Source organism: Girardinichthys multiradiatus, chromosome 12 (assembly GCF_021462225.1).
Source record: "Girardinichthys multiradiatus isolate DD_20200921_A chromosome 12, DD_fGirMul_XY1, whole genome shotgun sequence".
Lineage (NCBI taxonomy): Eukaryota > Metazoa > Chordata > Actinopteri > Cyprinodontiformes > Goodeidae > Girardinichthys > Girardinichthys multiradiatus.
Window position 1 is genome coordinate 2195970 of NC_061805.1, and position 20614 is coordinate 2216583.

The 20614-nt window shown below is 41.3% G+C and overlaps 1 protein-coding gene across 1 annotated transcript; it reads right to left on the reverse strand.

Annotated features, from left to right (window-relative positions):
• Positions 1–2984: 2984 nt before the first annotated feature.
• Positions 2985–10889, reverse strand: LOC124878539 (ancylostoma secreted protein-like). Its single transcript, XM_047382527.1, has 13 exons — positions 10802–10889; positions 10617–10643; positions 10204–10230; positions 9823–10032; positions 9506–9583; positions 8911–9060; positions 7624–7650; positions 5411–5437; positions 5014–5040; positions 4633–4842; positions 4316–4393; positions 3721–3870; positions 2985–3204 (listed from the first exon to the last, which is right to left on the reverse strand). The coding sequence occupies exons 2-13, from the start codon at positions 10621–10623 to the stop codon at positions 3200–3202; spliced, it is 996 nt and encodes a 331-aa protein (XP_047238483.1). The 5' UTR covers positions 10624–10643; positions 10802–10889; the 3' UTR covers positions 2985–3199.
• Positions 10890–20614: the final 9725 nt, after the last annotated feature.

Below are 20614 nucleotides of genomic sequence, written 5' to 3' on the forward strand. Positions count from 1 at the left end.
GTTTGCTACTACATCCCCCGGTATCATCTGCTACGACACCTCCGATCATCGTCTGCTACTAAACCTCCCAGCATTGTCTGCTGCTACACCTCCCATCATCGTTTGCTACTACATCCCCCGGTATCATCTGCTACTACAACTCCAATCATCGTCTGCTACTAAACCTCCCAGCATTGTCTGCTGCTACACCTCCCATCATCGTTTGCTACTACATCCCCCGGTATAATCTGCTACTACACCTCCGATCATCATCTGCTACTAAACCTCCCAGCATTGTCTGCTGCTACACCTCCCATCATCGTTTGCTACTACATCCCCCGGTATCGTCTGCTACTACACCTCCGATCATCGTCTGCTACTAAACCTCCCAGCATCGTCTGATGCTACACCTCCTATCATTGTCTTGTCCGAGCTACCGCACCCTGTTGGCGGTCAGACGCCTCGGAGCTCCTCCGGTACTTGGTCCCCAGAAGCAATCACACACTTTATCTAACACTGACTCTTAAAGGAACCACTCTCAAACAGTTTATAACTTGTAGCTCTTTTAATCTAAAATAAGGCAGAGGAATGATTACAGAGATCAGCGCTGAGGCTCCCGTCTTGGACGGTCACCGTCTGTTAGACGATGACGAAGAGCCCCGAAAGAAGGTCACATGTAGTTTATATCTGGCACTCCAATGCAATGGATGTGCACTCCCTCAGTGATTATCAGTAAACTATGTGTCACCATTGTGGTGTCTATCTGTTAGGTTGTGTAGTGGCAAGTGTCCATCCCTAATCCAAGTGTGCTGTGGCTTTCTAATCAAACCAGTTATACCGGCTGCTTCTCTATCAATCCCAGTGCCCCAGCCTCAGGTCATTCATGACAACCCTTGGGTCATTTATCCTTGTAATGTGTGTCGATGAGCATTCTTATCCTATTCTAACAAAAGGGAGACATTAGAACTTGTATTTTATATTACTATGGTATAAATGGGAAAAACAACTATGAGTCATATTAATAAAGGTTATTCTTAACAGTCTGCTGCTACACCTCCCAGCATTGACTGCTACCACACCTCCCATCATCGTTTGCTACCACACCTCCCATCATCTTTGCTACTACACCTCCCAACATCGTCTGCTACTACACATCCCATCATCGACTGCTACTACACCTCCCAGCCTCATCTGCTGCTACACCTCCTGTCATCGTCTGCTATTAAAAACTTACTGGGATAAGAAGACCTTTAGGTTTTACCTAACCAATCGAAGGCGTGGATCTGACACACAACTCAAGAAAAACCCACAGAGGTTTTCCAAGGAGACAAGAATTTCCTCTTTGTTTTTGCTCCAGTCGACTGCTGACGACTCATCATATTTTTCCCCTTTTGCCAAAGGAAGAGAAGCTGATCGTCCTTGAGTTGGTTACGGACAAACAACACTTTTCCTCCCTCTACCCTCTACTTGCTGCTCCAGAGAAGACGACACCAAGTAATTTTGTTCTTGTTTTATTTCTGTTAGTGCGATAGAAGTATCTTGGGCAGGATAGAGTAGGATTTTAGGGCGATTTAGAATCGCCACTTATTGTAGTCCAATATGTTTTAAGTTCCATGTGCATGAAATGTCTTATTGAAGCTTTGACTGCTGTTGGACTTTGAAAGCCGCTGTGCTTTGAAGCTGTGTGTGTTTCGCTATGCCTTGAACCCCTGAGTGCGGACTCAGGTGAACTTAAAAGTTGAACTATTAGAGGTTCTCAGAAGCCCTGAAGCTGCAGCTAGAACCTCATGGTGGAATGCTCACTGTTCCATTGTCTTTTCTGACTGCATGCTGGTGGTATTGCTCTCTACTGGTTACAGGTTTCACATTCCAAGTAAACCCAAAGGTTTGTTCCATTACCCTTTTTGCCCATAAACTGCTGGTTTGATCTTCATAGACACTCAATGTTGTTTTTATCTTTGTTTGGTTAGTTATTATACCACTTTGTGTAAAATTTTGCATGCTTGATTAGGTGAAGATTATTGAATCAGAATAGTGTATCAGGGCTGTTGGTTTAATAAATGTTCACGTAGATAAAGAGAAAGCGTTTGTGTTTATTTTGAGCAAGAGTGATTTATCTGTCAAGATAAGGTGAGTGTCCCCTGCGAATCGTTGAAACAGTTGATTCAACAGTGACATTTAGCGTGGTTTTGGTTAATAATTATCAATTATTAATGATAATTAACTAATTATAAGTATTAAATATTTTGAGCACATAATCACCACACCAGAGTGCATCTCTGATATTTATTTTTAAATAATGATTTTTGGTTGAGAAAATTATTTTTCTGAATTCTGATTTTTAATTCTAATTTTGATAAATATTAATTAATCAAGAATCATAATCCTTACAGAAGAGTGGTCCAAAATCCCTGCTGCAGTGTGGGCAAACCTTGTCAAGAACTACATCTGATATCTGTAATTGCAAACAAAGGTTTCTGTACCAAATTTAAGTTTTGGTTTTCTGATGTATCAAATACTTATGTCATGCAATAAAATGCTGATAAATTACTTAAAAGGTGATTTTTGTTTTAGATACCTTCACTTACAGTTGAAGAGTGTCTTTGATAAAAATTAAAGACTTATAAATGCTTTGCAAGTGGGAAAACCTGCAAAATCAGCAGCATATCAAATAAGCATAACATATGCATAGCTCTAACTAAGTTAGAGCTATGCATATGTTTCAGGTTCTAATCTGCTGTCACTTTGTTATGACTTCCTTATTGGTTAATCGCTGTGAATGTTTCACAGCTTGTATAAGCATCACTCATTTACCCTGTCAAACTAACAATAGGACAGCGCCTACAGTACATGAAGCATGCTCAGAACCAAACCAACAAAACTTCAAAACTGCTTGTTGTCTGAATCTGTATTTATGTATCTGACACATGCAATTCTTGTTAATGAAGGTCTGTAGGTTTCAAAATAATTGTACCATTATAACAGACAGTTTGATAAAAAAAGAATTCAAATAAAACATGTTTTATTTGAAGCTTATACTTTGTTCATTTTGTTCAGATCACTAATTAGAATACTCAGTATGTAAAATCCAGAATGTAACATCCTTCTCTTCTTCTACACAGACGTTTTGCAGAATTTTTTTTTCTCAGAGTTGTCTTCCTCTCACTGGAGGTTCTACCTACTGCAGTCCACCCTCTGCTGGCGGCAACCTACACAGCTTTTAATCTGCAACAAGAAAGGAAAAACGGGCAACTCAGGAAAGAAGTAAACAAAGAAAAAAGTAAAGTAAAGTGCAGACAAATAAGAATATCTGTCTGTCTGTCTGTCTGTCTGTCTGTCTGTCTGTCTGTCTGTCTATGGCCCTGGATGGTGGAATATCTGATTCTTCTTTGTATTTATGTATAAAATACTTCTATTCTTACTGCTGTATTGAGACTGCTGCTACTCGTGACAACTGTGTCTACATTGTACTGCTCTGGTTTGTTAATTCTAACTGAATATGTCTGCACAGTGTCTTAGTGTATGTAAGAGACCGGGATAGTGTTTGTGAGAGACTTTGAAAGGTTATGTGAAAGCAAGACTAGATTATGGCCCAAACAGCCTCTAGTAGCCTCCACCCATCAATAAACCTCATCCTTATGTAGCTTAAAAGCACAGTTTTAACTCTCTCTGTTCGGTTTGCAGAGTAAAGAAGTTTTGTTAGAAGGACTTTAAAATATTCAAACTCTGGTCAAGTGTTACCTTTTGGAAGGACGTTATTCTCAAATTGACCTTTGTTGGTATAGTTCCCAGGTGGGCGGTATTGCCCAACCACAATGACAGTATTACCATCAGTGGCTAGGCCCACACCAAGCTCCTTGGTGTCTTTCCAGACCACCTGGGTAAAATGTCCTGCAGGAACAAAGACAGAAATCCAGTAATACCTGACTGTTACACTCTCTGTCTATCATTCAGCAATGCTGGTCCTGAAGAAGAAGATGGTCATCTGCTGCTTCAATGGTATGACAATGGTCATTTTCAGAATCTTTTCAGGATTACCAGTATGGACATATCTCTTCTAACAGAATGTTTTAAATCATACAAAACATTTTTAATAGCAAAGGAGAGCACAAAATATATATATGTTTTTTCACTTTATGTATAGCTCTTCCACACAATAGGACAAATGATAACCGTTGTAAACAACCATGTCAGTTAGTTTAAATTTCTCGCTTGGATCCAGAGGAGAAAGGTAGATTAAGGATAAAGTTATTGTGTGAATCTTGTCTCATGCATACATTTTCAATAGATCTGTGGTTCAGTTAGAATGGAAGGTACTGAGTGTGTTGTGTTTTACCGGTTTTTGGTTGGCTTCCAGGCTTATTGAACAAATAATCCTTGATTTCGCTGTACCAACTGTCTACAGCTTCTTTTCCTAAAGCAATGGAGTAAAAACAGGGGACAGAACAAAAACACTGTAAAAACCCACAATGGTACACTAATGACTGTCATATGGCCTATGAATATGTGAGTTTCTTGTTTTAGTGACTAAACACTGAGGTGACAAGTGGATCTTTTAGTTTTCTCTATTCATTCTATAAAACAGTTAAAATGATGTATTACTTTGAAATCAAAAGCAGTTAATAAAGCTGTTATTTAAAACAGATTAAGCACCTGTTAGTTTAATGGGTTTTTGGCTTTGCATAGAGTAGACATTTTCTCCATCCTCAGAATCACTGTGTCCCAGGATCTTTTTTTTCAGGCATTCATCAGCCCATTTCTGCGCTGCAGTAGTCAGTTCGCTGTTGAAGGTCAGTGGAGGAGCATGGTGCAAGGCCCTGTAGGAATTATGGCTCTCCAGGAACTCTTTCTGAAAGCTTTCATCTGAAAAACAAACAGTTACTAACAAGAAGCTTATAAACTCAGAGGAAAGATGTTTCAGCACTAAAGGGGGTAAACTAAAAGACTGATGAGGCAAAAGAGAAAAGTCGCAATGTACATCCTCTAACGGTTAGAATGTTGAAACAAAATCATGGGAAAAAGGACTACACTTACCTGCCAATGTTAGTTTGTCGATACAGTCTGAAAAAGAATGAAAACCAAATTTAAAATAATCAGCAAGAGACAAATAAAACATCTGTCTGTCTGTCTGTCTGTCTGTCTGTCTGTCTGTCTGTCTGTCTGTCTGTCTGTCTGTCTGTCTATGCCCCTGGATGGTGGAATATCTGATTCTTCTTTGTATTTATGTATGAAATACTTCTATTCTTACTGCTGCATTGAGACTGCTGCTACTCGTGACAACTGTGTCTACATTGTACTGCTCTGGTTTCTTAATTTTAACTGGAATTTCAGGAGGTACACTGAAAGACTGGTAAGGCAAATGACAATGGTCGCAATGCACGTCCTCTTAAGAATTAGTGTTGAAAAAATCCCGGGAAACAATTGCACTTACCTGCCAATGTTGGTTTGTCAGTAGAGTCTGAAAGGGAATGAAACCAAATTTAAAAGAATCAGCAACGGTAAAATAAAACTATCCATCTATCTATCTATCTATCTATCTATCTATCTATCTATCTATCTATCTATCTATCTATCTATCTATCTATCTATCTATCTATCTATCTATCTATCTATCTATCTATCTATCTATCTATCTATCTATCTATCTATCTATCTATCTATCTATCTATCTATCTATCTATCTATCTATCTATCTATCTATCTATCTATCTATCTATCTATCTATCTATCTATCTATCTATCTATCTATCTATCTATCTATCTATCTATCTATCTATCTATCTATCTATCTATCTATCTATCTATCTATCTATCTATCTATCTATCTATCTTTCTTTCTTTCTTTCTTTCTTTCTATCTATCTATCTATCTATCTATCTATCTATCTATCTATCTATCTATCTATCTATCTATCTATCTATCTATCTATCTATCTATCTATCTATCTATCTATCTATCTATCTATCTATCTATCTATCTATCTATCTATCTATCTATCTATCTATCTATCTATCTATCTATCTATCTATCTATCTTTCTTTCTATCTATCTATCTATCTATCTATCTATCTATCTATCTATCTATCTATCTATCTATCTATCTATCTATCTATCTATCTATCTATCTATCTATCTATCTATCTATCTATCTATCTATCTATCTATCTATCTATCTATCTATCTATCTATCTATCTATCTATCTATCTATCTATCTATCTATCTATCTATCTATCTATCTATCTATCTATCTATCTATCTATCTATCTATCTATCTATCTATCTATCTATCTATCTATCTATCTATCTATCTATCTATCTATCTATCTATCTATCTATCTATCTATCTATCTATCTATCTATCTATCTATCTATCTATCTATCTATCTATCTATCTATCTATCTATCTATCTATCTATCTATCTATCTATCTATCTATCTATCTATCTATCTATCTATCTATCTATCTATCTATCTATCTATCTATCTATCTATCTATCTATCTATCTATCTATCTATCTATCTATCTATCTATCTATCTATCTATCTATCTATCTATCTATCTATCTATCTATCTATCTATCTATCTATCTATCTATCTATCTATCTATCTATCTATCTATCTATCTATCTATCTATCTATCTATCTATCTATCTATCTATCTATCTATCTATCTATCTATCTATCTATCTATCTATCTATCTATCTATCTATCTATCTATCTTTCTTTCTATCTATCTATCTATCTATCTATCTATCTATCTATCTATCTATCTATCTATCTATCTATCTATCTATCTATCTATCTATCTATCTATCTATCTATCTATCTATCTATCTATCTATCTATCTATCTATCTATCTATCTATCTATCTATCTATCTATCTATCTATCTATCTATCTATCTATCTATCTATCTATCTATCTATCTATCTATCTATCTATCTATCTATCTATCTATCTATCTATCTATCTATCTATCTATCTATCTATCTATCTATCTATCTATCTATCTATCTATCTATCTATCTATCTATCTATCTATCTATCTATCTATCTATCTATCTATCTATCTATCTATCTATCTATCTATCTATCTATCTATCTATCTATCTATCTATCTATCTATCTATCTATCTATCTATCTATCTATCTATCTATCTATCTATCTATCTATCTATCTATCTATCTATCTATCTATCTATCTATCTATCTATCTATCTATCTATCTATCTATCTATCTATCTATCTATCTATCTATCTATCTATCTATCTGTCTATCTGTCTGTCTGTCTGTCTGTCTGTCTGTCTGTCTGTCTGTCTGTCTGTCTGTCTGTCTGTCTGTCTGTCTGTCTGTCTGTCTGTCTGTCTGTCTGTCTGTCTGTCTGTCTGTCTATGCCCCTGGATGGTGGAATATCTGATTCTTCTTTGTATTTATGTATGAAATACTTCTATTCTTACTGCTGCATTGAGACTGCTGCTACTCGTGACAACTGTGTCTACATTGTACTGCTCTGGTTTCTTAATTTTAACTGGAATTTCAGGAGGTACACTGAAAGACTGGTAAGGCAAATGACAATGGTCGCAATGCACGTCCTCTTAAGAATTAGTGTTGAAAAAATCCCGGGAAACAATTGCACTTACCTGCCAATGTTGGTTTGTCAGTAGAGTCTGAAAGGGAATGAAACCAAATTTAAAAGAATAAGCAACAGTAAAATAAAACTAACTATCTATCTATCTATCTATCTATCTATCTATCTATCTATCTATCTATCTATCTATCTATCTATCTATCTATCTATCTATCTATCTATCTATCTATCTATCTATCTATCTATCTATCTATCTATCTATCTATCTATCTATCTATCTATCTATCTATCTATCTATCTATCTATCTATCTATCTATCTATCTATCTATCTATCTATCTATCTATCTATCTATCTATCTATCTATCTATCTATCTATCTATCTATCTATCTATCTATCTATCTATCTATCTATCTATCTATCTATCTATCTATCTATCTATCTATCTATCTATCTATCTATCTTTCTTTCTTTCTATCTATCTTTCTTTCTTTCTATCTATCTATCTATCTATCTATCTATCTATCTATCTATCTATCTATCTATCTATCTATCTATCTATCTATCTATCTATCTATCTATCTATCTATCTATCTATCTATCTATCTATCTATCTATCTATCTATCTATCTATCTATCTATCTATCTATCTATCTATCTATCTTTCTTTCTATCTATCTATCTATCTATCTATCTATCTATCTATCTATCTATCTATCTATCTATCTATCTATCTATCTATCTATCTATCTATCTATCTATCTATCTATCTATCTATCTATCTATCTATCTATCTATCTATCTATCTATCTATCTATCTATCTATCTATCTATCTATCTATCTATCTATCTATCTATCTATCTATCTATCTATCTATCTATCTATCTATCTATCTATCTATCTATCTATCTATGTCTGTCTGTCTGTCTGTCTGTCTGTCTGTCTGTCTGTCTATGGCCCTGGATGGTGGAATATCTGATTCTTCTTTGTATTTATGTATAAAATACTTCTATTCTTACTGCTGTATTGAGACTGCTGCTACTCGTGACAACTGTGTCTACATTGTACTGCTCTGATTTGTTAATTCTAACTGTATATGTCTGCACAGTGTCTTAGTGTATGTAAGAGACCGGGATAGTGTTTGTGAGAGACTTTGAAAGGTTATGTGAAAGCAAGACTAGATTATTGCCCAAACAGCCTCTAGTAGCCTCCACCCATCAATAAACCTCATCCTAATGTAGCTTAAAAGCACAGTTTTAACTCTCTCTGTTCGGTTTGCAGAGTAAAGAAGTTTTGTTAGAAGGACTTTAAAATATTCAAACACTGGTCAAGTGTTACCTTTTGGAAGGACGTTATTCTCAAATTGACCTTTGTTGGTATAGTTCCCAGGTGGGCGGTATTGCCCAACCACAATGACAGTATTACCATCAGTGGCTAGGCCCACACCAAGCTCCTTGGTGTCTTTCCAGACCACCTGGGTAAAATGTCCTGCAGGAACAAAGACAGAAATCCAGTAATACCTGACTGTTACACTCTCTGTCTATCATTCAGCAATGCTGGTCCTGAAGAAGAAGATGGTCATCTGCTGCTTCAATGGTATGACAATGGTCATTTTCAGAATCTTTTCAGGATTACCAGTATGGACATATCTCTTCTAACAGAATGGTTTAAATCATACGAAACATTTTTAATAGCAAAGGAGAGCACAAAATATATATATGTTTTTTCACTTTATGTATAGCTCTTCCACACAATAGGACAAATGATAACCGTTGTAAACAACCATGTCAGTTAGTTTAAATTTCTCGCTTGGATCCAGAGGAGAAAGGTAGATTAAGGATAAAGTTATTGTGTGAATCTTGTCTCATGCATACATTTTCAATAGATCTGTGGTTCAGTTAGAATGGAAGGTACTGAGTGTGTTGTGTTTTACCGGTTTTTGGTTGGCTTCCAGGCTTATTGAACAAATAATCCTTGATTTCGCTGTACCAACTGTCTACAGCTTCTTTTCCTAAAGCAATGGAGTAAAAACAGGGGACAGAACAAAAACACTGTAAAAACCCACAATGGTACACTAATGACTGTCATATGGCCTATGAATATGTGAGTTTCTTGTTTTAGTGACTAAACACTGAGGTGACAAGTGGATCTTTTAGTTTTCTCTATTCATTCTATAAAACAGTTAAAATGATGTATTACTTTGAAATCAAAAGCAGTTAATAAAGCTGTTATTTAAAACAGATTAAGCACCTGTTAGTTTAATGGGTTTTTGGCTTTGCATAGAGTAGACATTTTCTCCATCCTCAGAATCACTGTGTCCCAGGATCTTTTTTTTCAGGCATTCATCAGCCCATTTCTGCGCTGCAGTAGTCAGTTCGCTGTTGAAGGTCAGTGGAGGAGCATGGTGCAAGGCCCTGTAGGAATTATGGCTCTCCAGGAACTCTTTCTGAAAGCTTTCATCTGAAAAACAAACAGTTACTAACAAGAAGCTTATAAACTCAGAGGAAAGATGTTTCAGCACTAAAGGGGGTAAACTAAAAGACTGATGAGGCAAAAGAGAAAAGTCGCAATGTACATCCTCTAACGGTTAGAATGTTGAAACAAAATCATGGGAAAAAGGACTACACTTACCTGCCAATGTTAGTTTGTCGATACAGTCTGAAAAAGAATGAAAACCAAATTTAAAATAATCAGCAAGAGACAAATAAAACATCTGTCTGTCTGTCTGTCTGTCTGTCTGTCTGTCTGTCTGTCTGTCTGTCTGTCTGCCTGTCTGTCTGTCTGTCTGTCTGTCTATGGCCCTGGATGGTGGAATATCTGATTCTTCTTTGTATTTATGTATAAAATACTTCTATTCTTACTGCTGCATTGAGACTGCTGCTACTCGTGACAACTGTGTCTACATTGTACTGCTCTGGTTTGTTAATTTTAACTGGAATTTCAGGAGGTACACTGAAAGACTGGTAAGGCAAATGACAATGGTCGCAATGCACGTCCTCTTAAGAATTAGTGTTGAAAAAATCCCGGGAAACAATTGCACTTACCTGCCATTGTTAGCTTGTAGATACAGTCTGAAAAGGAATGAAACCAAATTTAAAATAATCAGCTACCCTCAGATAAAATTTAGAAATGATTTCAAAGAGTTCATTGCCTAAATTTAGTGGGCCGATCACAATGAGAAACTTCATTCAGAGAACAATTTTCTTACAAATTTAAAATAAATATCTACCTCTGCACTTTTCTGTAAAGCTAAGCTGTTTCAGGATGCCAAGGTGCCTGGGTGGTTATCTGGAGAGGATGCAGCTCCTCTTGCTGTGTCGAACCTGCTATTTATGCACACAAGCTTAAACTATGCCTCCTCATTCCTGCAAGTAGGTGGAGATCAACACACCGCCCTCGCTGTAAATTTACATATCTGGTTTCCTGGAAGGTAATCAATAATTTGGTTATACATGCTTCCCTTGATTCTGTATTTGTTTTGCTTGTTTGATTTGCTGCTTATTCAACAAGTAAGAGGGAGGAGGTAAGAAGAGGTGTCTCTGGAATCTGGGAAACAGCAGCCTATTGAAGACTTGTTTGACTTCCATTTTAAAGGAACAAAATGAGAGTTAGAGCAGAGTTATGCAACATTTCTCTCATATCAAGTCAGAACAGAGCTACTAGATGGCATTTTGCTTTTCATTAAAGTTCAGCGATGTATATAATTCTCTGGATGTTACCGATACGTTGTCTGAAGGGCTGAGGCACTTACCTGCTCAGATTTCAAACATGTTTTTCTTCTTCTGATTAGGCTATATTGGACTTGTTTCTATTGCAGGTTCCCTCTGAAACCCAGCATGAAGTCTCTTAAAAGCAAGGGCTTGAGACACTGTGGAAACCATGAACCACACCTTTTTTATGCTGCACATCCTAGGAGAGACAGCCCAAATTTTAAATTTCAATGAAAAATTAATGTTAACTAACCAAATTACAATTCAAATTTTAAATTCTTAATATAATATATTAAACATATATTACTGATTACATTTAGAACATGGTTATGTGTTTCTGTCGAGTCAACCTGCAATTGAATACATTTGACAGTGTTGATGCAAATTATAAACATTCTCCCAACTTATGCACAAAACACATTTCTGATACTGACAGTGGTGAGCTACAATGTAGTCACTGCTGCCCTGAGGCACACTGATGGAAGCGGGGCTGCCATACAGCCGGTATCACCACGCTCTCTAACCACTATCAGCAGGCAAGGCAGGTAAAGTGCCTTACCCAAGAACACCACGACTGAGAAGGATGGCGCAGGGGTTAAACCCGGCAACCCACCGGTTGCAGGATGAACTCCTACCACCTGAACCACAGTCGCCCAAGTAACACTAGAGCTCAGCCTCATCCTCCAGCCACCGGCCTCCTGCAACTTCACCCTAGGTCTACGCTTCTGTCACTAGAGCCTCAGGCTCCACAGCTAAATTCACCTGAACCAACCCACCTTAGTTTTATGGGGTCCAGCCGAAGCCACCGTTCCAGTTCTAAAGGTTCTAGTGGACATTTTCTTTTTCTGGACTACACCTTCTTCTGTTGAAGAAACCAACCGATATAAAACTCAAAAAACTGCGCAAAGGAGGGTAATGTATTATCCAGGCAGAGCATATGGTCAAGGTGCTACATGCTAAATATTAGCGGAGTGTTATGGATGTATTTAAGACTGTATTCATAATTTTGACATAAAGATGGATAAGAGAAAATCCTGAACACATTCAATCTTATTCACCCATTAAAAACACTTACAGTCTTACATTGAATAGTCATTTTACCATGAATAAAGAATGGTTAAAATGAATCATTAAAAGATCCAAGCTGTGTATGAAAACGCCCCCAAAAAACAATTTTTCCATGAAAGATAACCCATACCTTACAATTACTTATTTGGTCTGTTAGTTATTTGACAAACGTTCAGCAGATTCAGTGGGACAGCCCTTTGCGTGCAGACGTTTAGATCCTTTCCATGGAACTGCATGCTCTGAAACAGGTATCCTCACATTCTTTTTTTTATTTGCAGCAATGGAATGCAAAACACCAAACTGATACAAGGACAGTCTACATTGTCAACCGCTGTCATGATACACATACAAAAAAGAAGTCAAAACAAACAAGCTTTTACAAAACATAGTGGTTGGCTGTTGGTTTTTAGATCACAATAATAACCCTTCTATCTTTTAACTAAAACCACATAAATTCTGTAGCAATGACCAGAGCGGAACTACAGTAAGTGAGTGTTTTAAGATTGGCAGTGGAAAATAAGCGTGCTAACAATTCCATAATCCAGAGCAAGATGTGGCATGTAAGGTGGTTTTCTTCAGGGACAGAGAAGGTTTGAGATTTTGCTTAATGTTTTGGGTCCTTGTTCTGGAATAAGGTCTCATACTGATTGATCTATAAAGCACGACTTAAGGTCATCATGGAACAGTAAAATTAAAATTTGTACTATTGGTGAGAATAAGGAATTTATGGCTGGAGCTCCTATGAGTTACAGTGCCTTCCAAAGGATTCATACCCCTTGAACTTTTTCACATTTTGTCACTGCACATTTTCCACACTTGCTGCCATGGAAGTGATTGTAGCTCTAGCTGTAAATTAAATATAGAAATAGAGACATAACATCTGTTCACCAATACCATTTTTCGAGCTTTTTAAGCCAGTCACAAATAGAAACCATACCATTTCTCCTATGGAAAAACTCCTTTCAACACTGCATGTTCTTGCATCTGGATCCTTCCAGCGCACCATTACTTAGGACAATATGGATCGCACAGAAGGAGTGCTTCTACACTGTAAAAAGAGAAGAGTTGATCCAACTTAAATGAATTGCTTCAATTGGTAACAAGTAATTGAATTAAGTTACATTATAACTCACACTATATTAAAATAAAGCTTGAATGTAAATAATCTTAAATGTGTGTTTTAGCATGTTATTTTAGTTTTTCTAATAAGCATAAAATACTTACATGGTAATGGTATAATCAGATTGTGGGAGAGTTTCTCATGCTTATGGCTTCACATCAAACAGCTCAAACCTCATAATTAAACTTGACGTGGATGTTTAAATTACATATTACCTACTATGTGACATTTTCTTAACCACAAAGAATGCAAAACCTTGTGGAAGCCCAAATTTTTATGCAGATTGGTTGTTACCAGTGATGTTTTGCCACTATAAATTATAATTGATTTATGATCATTGAGGTCCAACTTGGTTTCCATTATGAAAAATTGCCTTTTGTCATGGCTGTCTTTTGAGTATCCAATAGATTAGCTTGGATCCGTGTCAGTTGGCACTAGTGACCTTAATGTATTTATTCATTTTTTTTGAAAGAAGGTTATCAGGAATTAGGGGGCAGAGAGCAGGGAAGGGAATAATGCTAATGTTGACAGGCCAAAATTTTATCCCACAACAGTCTGCGTCGAGGACTAAGGCCTCTGTACATGGGTCACACACTTAACCCCCAGCACCACCAGCACAATGCCCGATGAGGGTCAGATGTATATTCATAAGTGCTTAAAGTTTTTTTCAGCAAAATGTATCTTAGCGCTAAATGTCAGGATATTATGCGTTATTTACATCATATCATGTACAGGCAGGACTTGAGAGATGGCTTCACTGGCTGCAGCAGCAGCAGCTCACCGCAACATCCATGAAAGCAGCCCCTTAAAAAAGCACCACCATCTCTGCATTGTAGCATGTCCTTATATAAGGTCAAGCCTGGTTACACCGCAACGCATGTGCCGCTACCAGACGTTGATGAAGTCTATAGCGCCTTCCTGGCATAACATAAAGGCAGTCCTCCAAATAAGCTAGCCGCATCATAATTGAATTTTCACCTGTACGTGATCATAACGTCAACCACCGGGCAAAGTTTACGTCATGACTTTACACGTAGGATACTAAAGATGCATTAAACTTAACTAATTCCCTTGGACTGAAAGTAAAAAGCCACTTTCAGATTAAAATGTGTGACTTTTAAGGCAATAGCACCTATAAAAGTTAACTGTCATCACTAAACCAAAATAATTAAATGAGATTATTGTAAGTACCAAACATGAACTACAGCCCATATACTCTTTGTAGAGTGTATATAGCCCAGAAAAGGTGATTCAGATTGTAGTTGTCTGCTGCATGTTCCACAACATAGCAAAACACCACAGGTTGGAGCATGATCAGATGAATATGCAGGAAAAATTTTCTGGTTTAAGCTGATTAGAGGAGTACAACAGGGATTGTCAGACCTCTGATGAAGATTGTCCACTTAAGAAGAAAGAGATAATCATTGTACAGTCACGCCCTACAACTTACAAAAACAGTTTTAAAATAATGAAATTAAGTTTTTTTCCTTCTTTCATTCTATATTTAACTAAACACAGGACGCATATTAATGTTGAATTAAATAAATGTTTTCAAACTCTCCATAGTGACATGTGCATGTAGGTCAAAATGTAAATTCATGTCTGAACTGACCAGGCCACCTTCTTCCACATGTTCGTTCGTTCGTCGTCTTCCGCTTATCCAGGATCGGGTCGCGGGGGCAGCAGACTCAGCAGAGACGCCCAGACGTCTCTCTCTCCAGACACCTCCTCCAGCTCCTCCAGGGGGAGCCCAAGGCGTTCCCAGGCCAGCCGAGAGACATAGTCCCTCCAGCGTGTCCTGGGCCGTCCCCTGGGCCTCCTCCCGGTGGGACGTGCCTGGAACACCTCCCGAGGAAGGCGTCCATGAGGCATCCGGTATAGATGCCCGAGCCACCTCAAATGGCTCCTCTCAATGTGGAGGAGCAGCGGCTCTACTCCGAGCTCCTCGCGGATGGCCGAGCTCCTCACCCTATCTCTAAGGGAGTGCCCGGCCACCCTACGGAGGAAGCTCATTTCAGCCGCTTGTATCCGTGATCTCGTTCTTTCGGTCATGACCCAAAGTTCATGGCCATAGGTGAGGGTAGGAACGTAGACCGACCAGTAAATTGAGAGCTTTGCTTTTCGGCTCAGCTCTCTCTTCACCACAATGGACCGGCACAGCGCCCCCATTACTGTGGCAGCCGCACCGATCCGTCTGTCGATCTCCCGCTCCATTCTTCCCTCACTCGTGAACAAGACCCCGAGATACTTAAACTCCTCCACTTGAGGCAGGAACTCCCTTCCAACCTGAAGAGGACAAGCCACCCTTTTCCGGTCGAGTACCATGGCCTCGGACTTGGAGGAGCTGATCCTCATCCCAGCTGCTTCACACTCGGCTGCGAACCGCCACAGCGCATGCTGTAGGTCTTGGCTAGAGGGGGCCAGCAGGACCACGTCATCCGCAAAAAGAAGAGACGAAATCCACTGGTCCCCAAACCAGACCCCCTCCGGCCCTTGGCTGCGTCTAGAAATCCTGTCCATAAAAGTTATGAACAGGACCGGCGACAAAGGGCAGCCCTGCCGGAGTCCAACATGCACTGGGAACAGGTCCGACTTAGTGCCGGCAATGCGGACCAAACTCCTGCTCCGCTCGTACAGGGACCGGATGGCCCCTAATAAAGGGCACCCGATTCCATACTCCTGGAGCACCCCCCACAGGGCATCACGAGGGACACAGTCGAATGCCTTCTCCAGGTCCACAAAACACATTTGAACCGGTTGGGCAAACTCCCATGAACCCTCGAGCACCCTGTAGAGGGTATAGAGCTGGTCCAGTGTTCCACGGCTGGGACGAAAACCACACTGTTCCTCCTGAAGCCGAGGTTCGACTATCGGTCGGACTCTCCTCTCCAATACCCTGGCGTAGGCCTTACCAGGGAGGCTGAGGAGTGCGATCCCCCTGTAATTGGAACACACCCTCCGGTCCCCCTTCTTATAAAGGGGGACCACCACCCACCACAACATCCAGACACTTGAGGTACTCAGGGTGGATCTCATCCACCCCCGAAGCCTTGCCACCGCGGAGCTTTTTAACCACCTCGGGACCTCAACGGCCCGATCCCCGGATGCTTAGGCTGGCTCTAGGGACGTGGAATGTCACCTCGCTGGGGGGGAAGGAGCCTGAGCTTGTGCGGGAGGTCGAGAGATATCGACTAGAAATAGTCGGGCTCGCCTCCACGCACAGCGTGGGCTCTGGAACCCATCTCCTTGAGAGGGGTTGGACTCTCTTCTACTCTGGAGTAGCCCACGGGGAGAGGCGGCGGGCTGGTGTGGGTTTGCTTGTTGCCCCCCAGCTCAGCCGTCTCGTGTTGGGGTTTACCCCAGTGGATGAGAGGGTTGTATCCCTGCGCCTTCGGGTTGGGGAGAGGTCTCTGACTATCATTTCAGCCTACGGGCCGAGTGGTAGTGCAGAGTACCCTGCCTTCTTGGCGTCCCTGTCGGGGGTGCTGGATAGTGCCCCTCCCGGGGACTCCATTATTCTGCTGGGGGACTTCAACGCCCACGTGGGGAACGACAGTGACACCTGGAGAGGCGTGATCGGGAGGAATGGCCTCCCCGATCTGAATCCGAGTGGTGTTTTGTTATTGGACTTCTGTGCTAGTCATGGATTGTCCATAACGAACACCATGTTCAAACATAAGGGTGTCCATCAGTGCACTTGGCACCAGGACACCCTAGGCAGGAGGTCGATGATCGACTTTGTTGTCGTATCATCAGACCTTCGGCCGCATGTTTTGGACACTCGGGTGAAGAGAGGGGCTGAGCTGTCCACTGATCATCACCTGGTGGTGAGTTGGATCTGCTGGAGGAGGAGAAAGCCGGACAGACTCGGCAGGCCCAAGCGCATAGTGAGGGTCTGCTGGGAACGCCTGGCGGAGCCCTCGGCCAGGGATGTATTCAACTCCCACCTCCGGGAGAGCTTCGACCAGATCCCGGGGGATGTTGGAGACATAGAGTCCGAGTGGACCATGTTCTCTGCATCTATTGTCGATGCTGCTGCCCATAGCTGCGGCCGTAAGGTCTGCGGTGCCTGTCGTGGCGGCAATCCCAGAACCCGGTGGTGGACACCGGCAGTAAGGGATGCTGTTAAGTTGAAGAAGGAGTCCTATCGGCTGTGGTTGGCTTGTGGGACTCCTGAGGCGGCTGACGGGTACCCTGAGGCCAAGCGTGCTGCGGCCCGGGCTGTGGCAGAGGCAAAAACTCGGGCCTGGGAAGAGTTCGGTGAGGCCATGGAGAAGGACTACCGGTTGGCCTCGAAACGATTCTGGCAAACCGTCCGGCGCCTCAGGAGGGGGAAGCAGTGCTTTGCCAACACTGTTTATAGTGGGGGCGGGAGACTGCCGACCTCGACTGAGGACATTATCGGGCGGTGGAAGGAGTACTTCGAGGATCTCCTCAATCCTGCCATCACGCATTCCGTGGTGGAAACAGAGGCTGGGGACTCGGGGTTGGATTCTTTCATCACCCAGGCTGAAGTCACCGAGGTGGTTAAAAAGCTCCGCAGTGGCAAGGCTTCGGGGGTGGATGAGATCCGCTCTGAGTACCTCAAGTGTCTGGATGTTGTAGGGCTGTCATGGTTGACACGCCTCTTCAACATTGCATGGCGGTCGGGGACAGTGCCTCTGGACTGGCAGACTGGGGTGGTGGTCCCCCTTTATAAGAAGGGGGACCGGAGGGTGTGTTCCAACTACAGGGGGATCACACTCCTCAGCCTCCCTGGTAAGGCCTACGCCAGGGTATTGGAGAGGAGAGTCCGACCGATAGTCGAACCTCGGCTTCAGGAGGAACAGTGTGGTTTTCGTCCCAGCCGTGGAACACTGGACCAGCTCTATACCCTCTACAGGGTGCTCGAGGGTTCATGGGAGTTTGCCCAACCGGTTCACATGTGTTTTGTGGACCTGGAGAAGGCATTCGACTGTGTCCCTCGTGATGCCCTGTGGGGGGTGCTCCAGGAGTATGGAATCGGGGGCCCTTTATTAGGGGCCATCCGGTCTCTGTACGAGCGGAGCAGGAGTTTGGTCCGCATTGCCGGCACTAAGTCGGACCTGTTCCCAGTGCATGTTGGACTCCTGCAGGGCTGCCCTTTGTCGCCGGTCCTGTTCATAACTTTTATGGACAGGATTTCTAGACGCAGCCAAGGGCCGGAGGGGGTCTGGTTTGGGGACCAGTGGATTTCGTCTCTTCTTTTTGCGGATGACGTGGTCCTGCTGGCCCCCTCTAGCCAAGACCTACAGCATGCGCTGTGGCGGTTCGCAGCCGAGTGTGAAGCGGCTGGGATGGGGATCAGCTCCTCCAAGTCCGAGGCCATGGTACTCGACCGGAAAAGGGTGGCTTGTCCTCTTCAGGTTGGAAGGGAGTTCCTGCCTCAAGTGGAGGAGTTTAAGTATCTCGGGGTCTTGTTCACGAGTGAGGGAAGAATGGAGCGGGAGATCGACAGACGGATCGGTGCAGCTGCCACAGTAATGGGGGCGCTGTGCCGGTCCATTGTGGTGAAGAGAGAGCTGAGCCGAAAAGCAAAGCTCTCAATTTACTGGTCGGTCTACGTTCCTACCCTCACCTATGGCCATGAACTTTGGGTCATGACCGAAAGAACGAGATCACGGATACAAGCGGCTGAAATGAGCTTCCTCCGTAGGGTGGCCGGGCACTCCCTTAGAGATAGGGTGAGGACCTCGGCCATCCGGGAGGAGCTCGGAGTAGAGCCGCTGCTCCTCCACATTGAGAGGAGCCAGTTGAGGTGGCTCGGGCATCTATACCGGATGCCTCCTGGACGCCTTCCTCGGGAGGTGTTCCAGGCACGTCCCACCGGGAGGAGGCCCTGGGAACGCCTTGGGCTCCCCCTGGAGGAGCTGGAGGAGGTGTCTGGAGAGAGGGACGTCTGGGCGTCTCTGCTGAGTCTGCTGCCCCCGCGACCCGGTCCTGGATAAGCGGAAGACGACGAACGAACGAACGAAAACTATTTTGCCAAAAGTAGGTGCTCACCCTTCCAAGTCATCCAGGTGTTCCTATCACTTCCCTGGCCACAGGCAGAGGTTAAATGAGCCGGGGATGCCCTGGGCTGAGATCATAAGGTGGGGTATCAACATGGCACATGTTTGAAACATTTAGGCATTTCAGTACAAGTAACTCAAGCAATAATGATTAACAATTGAGATGATGACTAAAACTTCCCTCTGTTGGGTGATGCTGAAGTTAGCAGTCAGACTGTAGCTTGGGTAAAAGGCTGTTTCTGTCATGGAGTGACATTTTGGACTTGTTGGTTTATTTTGTAATTTTGATTCTCCTTACGGCTCGTTGTTTATTTCTTAAGTTATTGTTTCTATGTTCCCCTCTAGTTTCTCTGTTTACTTTAGTTCATAGTTATTCTAGTTCTTTATTTCCTCCTCTGATTTATTCTCTTGCTTAGTTTGTGTTTTCTGTTTCAGTCCTTTCACCGATCCTCAGCCTTTGTATTTGTTTCACCTGTTCCTTGTCACACCTGTTCCCTGTTTCTTTGATTACCTGCCTTTTGTTCCCCTCTCTGTGCTTTGTGTATATTAGTTGTTCTGTTTGTTTAGTTCCTTCTGTGTCGGTGTTGTCTACGTTGACATTATTCCAATCTCTAAAAGCATAGACCCTGAGGTAATAATATTCAGTACTTCAGCTGTTTGGAGGTAAAACATGTTCTGTTTGTTAAACTGTCATCTTTGATATTTTGAAGAAATAGGTTTTTAATTTCATACTTAAAGTTTGGTTTTAGTGGACTTTTTACAACTCATGTAAATATGTAGATCAGAGTTAAGCTTAAATAAAATATATATATATATTCCTCAGAAACGGGTCAGGTAATAAATTTAATAAGTAAAAAACAGCCAACGTACAAAGACATTTGAAAACATTTGAAAAGTCTCCAGAAACCTGGAGATCAAGACCTGGTACAAACACAATCTGGCCTTTAAGGGGAAAAATGCTACCATGATCAGAGTTGGGTAGAGCAGCCAAAAACCAGGCCCAAGTAAGAGTAGCATTAATTCTATAAATTATTTTACTTAACTACAAATTAAAAGCAGTCATCAAGACAGGAGACAATGCTTTTGACAATAAAGTGCTTTTTCTTGGAAATTTG

Coding starts and splice junctions, on each gene's coding strand:
- LOC124878539 (XM_047382527.1), bottom strand. Junction 10,033..10,203: donor CGACAAACTAACATTGGCAG/GTAAGTGTAGTC, acceptor TTTGTTTTTCAG/ATGAAAGCTTTCAGAAAGAG. Junction 4,394..4,632: donor AAAACCCATTAAACTAACAG/GTGCTTAATCTG, acceptor CCATTGCTTTAG/GAAAAGAAGCTGTAGACAGT.